We start from the raw sequence: 10,123 nt of genomic DNA, 5'->3' as shown, positions 1-10,123 counted from the left end.
AGAGAGGAGAGGAGGGGAGAGAGAATGAGAGAGGAGAGGAGAGGAGAGAGGAGAGGAGAGAGAGAAGAGAGGAGAGGAGAGGAGAGGAGAAGAGAGGAGAGAGAATGAGAGAGGAGGAGAGAGAGAATGAGAGAGGAGGAGAGAGAGAATGAGAGAGGAGAGGAGGGGAGAGAGGGGAGAGAGGGGAGAGGCATTAAATGCCTCTTCCAGGAGCTCGGAGTGAAAGATGACATGTCCACTCCCACACCGCCGGTCCGGTTTATTAAAAGAACATGCCGGAACAGGCCCGGTGGTATTTTTAGCACGAGAAGATGAGCGGATGACGGACGAGAAAAGAAGCGTACGGCTCACGACCCCGCGCTAACGGCAGACGCCTGGCAGGGTGCGCTGACGTCAGGACGTGACACATGTATCAGACACACGTATCCCTCCACCCATCGCTGAGCTCAAAGCCGCATCGCCCCCACCTTGAGACGCACGTATCCCTCCGCCCATCTCTGAGCTCAAAGCCGCATCACCCCCATCTTGAGACGCACGTATCCCTCCACCCATCGCTGAGCTCAAAGCCGCATCGCCCCCACCTTGAGACGCACGTATCCCTCCACCCATCGCTGAGCTCAAAGCCGCATCGCCCCCACCTTGAGACGCACGTATCCCTCCACCCATCGCTGAGCTCAAAGCCGCATCGCCCCCACCTTGAGACACACGTATCCCTCCACCCATCGCTGAGCTCAAAGCCGCATCACCCCCACCTTGAGACGCACGTATCCCTCCACCCATCTCTGAGCTCAAAGCCGCATCACCCCCACCTTGAGACGCATGTATCCCTCCACCCATCTCAAAGCCACGTCACTCCCACCTTGAGACGCACGTATTCCTCCACCCATCTCTGAGCCGCATCACCCCTGGACAGCTTTTACAATCGAGGCAATTTTCAGCAATCTCCAGGGACAATGCAGCGAGTTGTTACAGCAGGGAACAGTTATATACTTATCCCCAATCGCAAGGTAATTATCTTACTGTAATCACAGGGACAAGTCATGTAATTATCTAACTGTAATTGCAGGGACAATGATGTAACCATCTTACTGTAATCACAGGGAAAGTGATGGAATGATCCAACTGTATTCACAGGAGATACTGGGATTGATATCTAGCTGTATCCATACGTGACGGTGATATTGATATCTAGCTGTATCCATAGGAGACGGTGACATTGATATCTAGCTGTATCCATAGGAGACGGTGATATTGATATCTAGCTGTATCCATAGGAGACGGTGATATTGATATCTAGCTTCATTCATAGGAGACGGTGATATTGATATCTAGCTGTATCCATAGGAGACGGTGATATTGATATCTAGCTTCATTCATAGGAGACGGTGATATTGATATCTAGCTGTGTCCATAGGAGACGGTGATATTGATATCTAGCTGTATCCATAGGAGACGGTGATATTGATATCTAGCTGTATCCATAGGAGACGGTGATATTGATATCTAGCTGTATCCATAGGAGACGGTGATATTGATAGCGGTAAGCTCAGGAAAGGGGATGCTGATACGGAGCTACGATCACAAACGCAGCCCTGCTGAGGTGTGTAACGGCACGCTGCGGAGTGAGCAGAGTGACACACGCGCTCCGAGTGCCAGCAGGGCCAGACGTGCGCCCTCCTGAATGCAGATGAGACCGCGGCCGCCCGGCCGAGTCCGCCGTCGCCATGGAGACGCGCGCCGGGCTGGATAAGCCTCCGGGTCGCGCGGCTTTGGCACCCGCGTTCAGGAGCCGCGTTCAGGCGCCGCGTTCAGGCGCCGTGTTCAGGAGCCGCGTTTAGGAGCCGCGTTCAGCAGCTCGCAGCGCTGAGCCACGCCCTGCGCTGCTCTGAGCTCAACATGTTTACCGCCCGGCTCATCAGTGAATATTAACGCGGACGCATTTCCTGATACCATCTTTTGCGGTTTTATGTTCCTCTGTTGTCATAACGCGGAAAATAAAACTGAGAACCGGCCCAGTCTGACTCACCCAGCATGTTCAGAGTGCCGATGGTGTTGGTCTTCAGCGTCTTGATGGGGTTGTACATGTAGTTCGGCGGGGAAGCAGGGGAGGCCAAGTGAAAAATCTGATCCACTGTTGGAAAAATATAAAAATAAAGTAAAATTCAACACTTCAGATCACACACACACACACTCGCATGCGCACACACACACACACACACATATGTACACACATGGACACACAAATGTACACACACGAGCAGTCTCACACACACACACACACACACACACTCTCATGCGTGCGTGCACACACAGAGACACACACACACACACACACACACACATATGTACACACATGGACACACAAATGTACACAAATGTACACGCACGAGCAGAGTCTCACACACACACAGACACACACACACATACACACACACTCTTCAAAGCAGCTCCCAAAACCCCATTCGACTCAGCAAACAGGATGAAGCGTTGCGGCTGACACACAAGCACACTAGCGTGCGTTATAATCGCGGGTTACGAACGACTCTGTTCAATCACAAGCATCGCATCGCAGGCTACAACACAAACAGCCAGAAAATCTAAGATGCGCTCCAAATCCCGTCACTCCCTCATGACTACACATGGAGACAGTACTTAAGAGAGCTGTAAACTACACAGCGTGAGGCCACGACATGGCAACCCGGCGAACAGCCCTTCTGTATGAAAAATACAGCTAACCACAGTCCAGATGAGACGGGGGAGAAGACAAAGAGAAGAGTTGAAGTTGAAGGGGAATGAAACATGAGGCTTGAGGAACCTCGGGCTAACGAGCGTGGCTAACGAGCGGGGCTAACGAGCCGCGTGCTCCAGGGCCGGCGGGACGGCTTCGTTACGGACCCCGGCTTCCGCGGCCGGCGCCGTCTGGAACCCCTCAGAGAGGCGTGTCGTTACCGTTCGCCGGGCCGCCCTCGCTCCGCCCGATCGGAGAGCCCGCTGCCAGGCCACCGCACTCTCCAGGGAGCGTCCGCGTCGACCCTCGACATCATTATCCCGAGGTTCAGGTCCGACACGCTCGTCAGACCAAGTGAGAGGTCCGGCCCGTTTCACTGACAGGTTTTAACGAGCAAAAACCCGTGGTTCGAGAAGAAGGGTGGTGGGCCTACTCGTAGAATGTAAGGTCTTTCAGAAACTGTACAGTTTCACACGTCTCTGACATATTTTCACGAACATTCAAAAGGGACAGGCAGGTGGCAACGGCACCATGAGGAAGTGTTGCATTAATGAGCGCGGAATCTGAAACCTCCTCGCTGGAATAGAGGCGGCTCCCAGCCACACGCTCACAGAACACATCACACCTTCCGTCCCGGATTCGTGTCGACAGAACCTGTTTGAAGCGGAAAGGTTCAGTGCCGGCATATGGGCCGTTTCCTTGCCTGTAGCCATGTCAGCGATGTGACAAAAGCAAACCTTGTTTTCTGTGTTCCCGCTCAAAGAACAAGGAACAGGGAACAGCAACATCGGGAACAGAGCCAGAATCTAGACCACACCTCGCATAAATACTTAATCCAGCCAAACAGCCTTTTGTTTGGCTATGTAAACTGTTTATCATTGTTCCATACTGTACTGTGCAGAAGTCTTAGGCACCCTAGAATTTATTATATATATGTTTATTTTGTGTGTGTGTGTGTGTGTGTTAGCATAAAAGAACACATTTGAGATTTCCAAATATTCATTTTCCAAAAGATTTAATTAAAAAAAGTAACATATTACTGAAAACAATTGACTACTTTTTACATAAAAACGTGATCAAGGCTGTCTGAGATCAGAAGCAAGGAGCCAAACAAAGTCTGCAGTAGAACTGTGGCAAGTTCTCCAACATGCTTGGAACAACCTCCCTGCTGCTTGTCTTATAGAACTGCAGGACAGCGTTGGCTATCTCAGAGAAGTGATGCAGTTTTAACACCCAAGGGTGGTCACAAAAAATATAGATTTGATTCAGTTTAACTATTCTGCCAAATACTAAAATGTAATGTAAAATGTATTGTACATTTATTTAGGACCTTTCATTAAATTATTTTTGAAAGAATCTCATCTGTACAGAATGTTATACAGGTGCCTAAGACTTCTGCGCAGTACTGTAAGTGTATTAGTTTAGTGTTTAAACAGTGTTACAGGTATAATCCATTTCCTATGAAAGGTCTTACTCTGACTCAGCCTGTGAGCCTAACTGTACTAGTAGTAGCGCTAGTGAACCGGACATGGTTCAAATACTTAATTGTTTTGGATTCAAATACTTTTACAAATCTTGCCAGGTGCACTTCTGCCAGCAGAAGGCGGGGTCTGCACTTTGAGCGGATTGCATACTGCAGGTTCCAGCATGCCAGAGACGCTTGGAAAAGTATAAAGGGATTCCACATTGGACCCAGGTGAAGACATGTTTGGGAGGAGAGGCACGGTTGTACGAGATGTCCCAAATCGCAGGCACGAGGTGGAGGCGGCACACGATTGGCCGGTCCAGACTGGGGCGGGAATCATGAGATACTGAACTGCACATTGGTCACCAAATTTATGCCACACTTTGTTTGGCACATCAACTTATTTAAAAAGTGCTGCACTAGTCGAGAAGTTCTGTTGCAATTAAAAGTACGTGAAGACAAATTCTCCGTCTCGCGTTCGTCCTCCATCGAGACATTCAATCTATTTGAGCCTCAGACTGGAAGGTGCCCCGTGATTAAGATCACTGGACTCATTCAGACACCCTGACCCAGCGATCAATCACTCGCTGTCAGTGTCTGTTGCCCGGCGACCCTGCCGCGTGCCACACACACATGAACACACACACACATCTGTGCACCAGAAATAAATTCATAATGGCTTGCCGGGGACGATTTACATTACATTACACTATTGGTGCCACTGTCTCCTATGAATACAGCTATTGACATTATCTTATCCAGAGCCACGTACAGTTGATTAGGCCTTGCTCAAGGGCCCAGCGGCTGTGCGGATCTTATTGTGGCTACACCGGGGATCGAACCAGCGACCTTGTGCGTCCCAGTCATTTACCTTAACCACTACGCTACAGGCCGCCCTGATTTTGAAGCTTCAATTTCCATACAGGTGGAAGAATAACAGGTTTGATAATTCCCCCCGGTTTTACTATTGCTAGCTTTATCGGCATCACAAATATATACACTCACTCAATCAGAGCACTTTATTAGGTATTTATTACTTATCTTTTAGACTGAACTCTTCCACTGCTGTAGATTATCCACTTAAGAGTTATGATGCGTTGTGTCTTCAGAGATGCTCTTCTGCACACCGCTGTTGTAATGTGTGGTTATCTGCTTTACTGTCACCTTCCTGTAGAAATTGTACTTCCCTCTAGGGTCTTTCAGCGAACTTATCCCTGGTGATGGGTATGCACTTTGTTGTACATCGCTCTGGATAAGAGCGTCTGCCAAATGCCAATAATGTAATGTAATGTAATGTCAGCTTTGACCAGTCTGGCCCTTCTCCTCTGACCTCTCTCATTAACACGCCGTTTCTGTCCACAGAACTGCTCCTCAATGGATGTTTTTTTTTTCTCTAGAGGCCGTTGTGTGTGAAAATCACAGCAGGTGTACAGGTCTGCCTAATGAAGCGGTCACTAAGTGTATGTGTGTATTGGGGCGGTTCAATCTCCGGCGTAGCCACAATAAGATCCGCACAGCCGTTGGGTCCTTGAGCAAGGCCCCTTAACCCTGCATTGCTCCAGGAGAGGATTGTCTCCTGCTTAGTCTAATCAACTGTACGTCGCTCTGGATAAGAGCGTCTGCCAAATGCCATTAATGTAATTTAATGTAATGTAATATTGTTGTGATACGGCCATTTCCGCTTGGGTTAGTAACATCAAGCAGGACATGGCCATCTGCCCCCAGGCTCTCGGGGGCAAAAAAAACCATATTGATCGTGGGGATGAACCTCACCGCAGATTTGGACAGCGTACCTGAGTGCGTGCGTTCTGCCGCCTCTACGGTAAGGGTTCTCCTAATTCAGACGTTCATTTGTCTTTGTTTTATTTGTTTTACCAACTATTGACTTCCTTATTGAACGGTAGTCTGGCCCTCTTTGTCCACTCGCAGGCAGCAGAACGCTGACATTTTATCTGTAATTCAGCGCTGGGCGAACGGCCCTCTTTCCGCTGTACCCCCCTTTACTCCAGTAATCACACCCATCAGCAACGCTCCACGACGTGGGGGTTTTTTCCACAGCTCTGAAAGCATCCACAGACACCGGAAAACAACTGCATTTTCCGATTAAGCACCCTGTGCTTGGAATAGGGTTGAATTTGCAGGCACTGATATCCCGGGGTCATTTTACATTGTGATTGAAGAACACAACCCCTTTTGACTGAGGGAGCTGAGCGCTGTGGGCTGCATTAATAAGTGTTCTCAGTGTTACTGTATGGCTTTGTGTCTATGATATTGAACTTTTTGAGCAGTATTGTACGCCTGCTATCCTGGCCTATCATGCCGCCCATCAGAGAGACACTTTAGCCTGTAGAAACTCCTGTCATTACAATGTCACGGGGCACCTCAACCTACGTCTGCTGAAGATCTGCCAGCTGATAACACACGAGACTGAAAGCACCCGGTCACTGGCACATTCATGCAGCGCTTGGCTGAAAGGCACGGAAAACAGGGCGTGTTGGACTTTACAGAAAAAAACCAAATCACTTCCAAGAATAAAATGCAGGACGGCTGTGTAAAGTTTAGTAAAAAGCTTTGTCACACGGCGTGCAAAAATAATAAACTAACACAGTAAGTTAAAATTGCGTCTTCAAAATGCTGAATTGAAGCGTAAAAAAAAAAAAAAACCACAACAGCAAAACTGGCACTCTTGGCAGTGATCTCCCGGTCTCAGGTGTCTACGGTGGAAAGAAGCACGCTTTTTAAGCCCTGGAGTGATTTGTAACGCCGCCCAGACGTGCGTGCCTGCTTAACCACACACCGAGCCCAGCTGTCACCCGCTTGTCTAAAACACAGAGCGTGTCCAGTGTGCGAGAGACCGTGTTAAAAAGGCAGAGCGTGTCTCGTGTGGGAGAGACCCATGTCTAAAACACAGAGAGTGTCTGGTGTGAGAGAGACCCGTGTTTAAAACACAGAGTGTCGCTGGTGTGAGAGAGACCCGTGTTTAAAACACAGAGTGTGTCTGGTGTGGGAGAGACCCGTGTCTAAGACACAGAGTGTGTCTGGTGTGTGAGAGACCCGTGTTTAAGACACAGAGTGTCGCTGGTGTGAGAGAGACCCGTGTTTAAAACACAGAGCGTGTGTGGTGTGGGAGAGACCCGTGTCTGGTGTGGGAGAGACCCGTGTCTAAAACACAGAGCGTGTCGGTTGTGGGAGAGACCCGTGTCTAAAACACAGAGCGTGTGTGGTGTGGGAGAGACCCGTGTCTAAAACACAGAGTGCGTGTGGTGTGAGAGAGACCCGTGTCTAAAACACAGAGTGCGTGTGGTGTGGGAGAGACCCGTGTCTAAAACACAGAGTGTGTGTGGTGTGAGAGAGACCCGTGTCTAAAACACAGAGTGTGTGTGTGGTGTGGGAGAGACCCGTGTCTAAAACACAGAGTGCGTGTGGTGTGGGAGAGACCCGTGTCTAAAACACAGAGTGTGTGTGGTGTGAGAGAGACCCGTGTCTAAAACACAGAGTGTGTGTCTGGTGTGGGAGAGACCCGTGTCTAAAACACAGAGTGTGTGTGGTGTGGGAGAGACTCGTGTCTAAAACACAGAGCGTCTCTGGGGTTCCCACCTTCGATGTACAGCGGCTCCACCACGTCGTGGTTGATGAGCTCGAAGTTCTCGTGGCCGATCCAGTGCTCCACGTTGCGCTTGCGGCCGGTGAAGAAGTTGTCCACCACCGTCACCTCGTGACCGTCCATCATCAGCTTGTCCGTCAGGTGGGAGCCCACGAACCCCGCCCCTCCGGTGATCTGCGGGAGAGGCCGGCCAATGAGGTTAGCCTCAGGAGTGAGGGCTGCAGAGCAGGGACCAATAGCATTGTACCCTCGCTGTACCTTAATATTGCATCGTCTTACTATCGTTTATGTTTTTTTTCTGTGTTTTAAATGTATTTATTGATAGATTGTAGTGTCTTTGGGTTGGGAAAAGTGCTACATGAATAAAATATATTATTATTATTATTATTATTATTATTATTATTATTATTATTATAAGCACTAGTAAAATTGCCACAGCGGTGGACACTGCTCCTGGTCTGCAGGCAGCAAGGCAAACCCATTCTGGAACTGAAGAGAGAACACATTAGATACACACGTTTTTTAATCCTATATTTGCCCAGGGGAGGTCCAGAAGGGAACAGGCGACTCTTTTTCGCGGACGCCCCGAGAGGACAGCTGGCAGTCGGGACAGGGAGCGGGAGCACAGGGGTGAAGTCTCAGGGTTTGCCCTTCTCATTTCGGGACCCGACCCCACATTTCTCCACATGGAAATCAGCCCTCCTACGTGCCCACCTGGGGCTCGAACCCCCAGCTCTGCAGTCGCCAGTCAAACGACCACCATCAGACTACCCTGCTGTAGCCTAGACTCATATACACCTCACTGAAATACCATCAGACCACCCTGCTGTAGCCTAGACTCATATACACCTCACTGAAATACCATCAGACTACCCTGCTGTAGCCTGGACTCATATACACCTCACTGAAATACCATCAGACTACCCTGCTGTAGCTAGACTCATATACACCTCACTGAAATACCATCAGGCCACCCTGCTGTAGCTAGACTCATGTACACCTCACTGAAATACCATCAGGCCACCCTGCTGTAGCTAGACTCATATACACCTCACTGAAATACCATCAGGCCACCCTGCTGTAGCTAGACTTATATACACCTCACTGAAATACCATCAGGCCACCCTGCTGTAGCTAGACTCATATACACCTCACTGAAATACCATCAGGCCACCCTGCTGTAGCCTGGACTCATATACACCTCACTGAAATACCATCAGGCTACCCTGCTGTAGCTAGACTTATATACACCTCACTGAAATACCATCAGGCCACCCTGCTGTAGCCTAGACTCATATACACCTCACTGAAATACCATCAGGCCACCCTGCTGTAGCCTAGACTCATATACACCTCACTGAAATACCATCAGGCCACCCTGCTGTAGCTAGACTTATATACACCTCACTGAAATACCATCAGACTACCCTGCTGTAGCTAGACTTATATACACCTCACTGAAATACCATCAGGCCACCCTGCTGTAGCTAGACTCATATACACCTCACTGAAATACCATCAGGCCACCCTGCTGTAGCTAGACTTATATACACCTCACTGAAATACCATCAGGCCATCCTGCTGTAGCTAGACTCATATACACCTCACTGAAATACCATCAGGCCACCCTGCTGTAGCCTGGACTCATATACACCTCACTGAAATACCATCAGGCTACCCTGCTGTAGCCTAGACTCATATACACCTCACTGAAATACCATCAGGCCACCCTGCTGTAGCCTAGACTCATATACACCTCACTGAAATACCATCAGGCCACCCTGCTGTAGCCTAGACTCATATACACCTCACTGAAATACCATCAGGCCACCCTGCTGTAGCTAGACTCATATACACCTCACTGAAATACCATCAGGCCACCCTGCTGTAGCTAGACTCATATACACCTCACTGAAATACCATCAGGCCACCCTGCTGTAGCCTAGACTCATAAACACCTCACTGAAATACCATCAGGCCACCCTGCTGTAGCCTAGACTCATATACACCTCACTGAAATACCATCAGGCCACCCTGCTGTAGCCTAGACTCATATACACCTCACTGAAATACCATCAGGCCACCCTGCTGTAGCCTAGACTCATATACACCTCACTGAAATACCATCAGGCTACCCTGCTGTAGCCTAGACTCATATACACCTCACTGAAATACCATCAGGCTACCCTGCTGTAGCCTAGACTCATATACACCTCACTGAAATACCATCAGGCTACCCTGCTTTAGCCTAGACTCATATACACCTCACTGAAATACCATCAGGCCACCCTGCTGTAGCTAGACTCATATACACCTCACTGAAATA

At 49.1% G+C, this 10,123-nt stretch overlaps 1 protein-coding gene across 1 annotated transcript in view; it reads right to left on the bottom strand.

The window, feature by feature from the left end:
• The window catches only part of uxs1 (UDP-glucuronate decarboxylase 1), a 55,023-nt gene that overhangs the window by 23,692 nt on the left and 21,208 nt on the right, over positions 1-10,123 (bottom strand). Inside the window, exons 6-7 of the mRNA XM_061226156.1 lie at positions 7,791-7,971; positions 2,027-2,131 (exon numbers count right to left, since the gene is read on the bottom strand). Of these exons, the coding sequence (XP_061082140.1) occupies positions 2,027-2,131; positions 7,791-7,971 (286 nt within the window). The remainder of the gene's footprint in view (positions 1-2,026; positions 2,132-7,790; positions 7,972-10,123) is intronic.

The sequence above is a fragment of the Conger conger genome, chromosome 17 (assembly GCF_963514075.1).
Source record: "Conger conger chromosome 17, fConCon1.1, whole genome shotgun sequence".
Classification (NCBI taxonomy): domain Eukaryota; kingdom Metazoa; phylum Chordata; class Actinopteri; order Anguilliformes; family Congridae; genus Conger; species Conger conger.
This window is presented reverse-complemented; position numbering and strand designations above follow the sequence as displayed.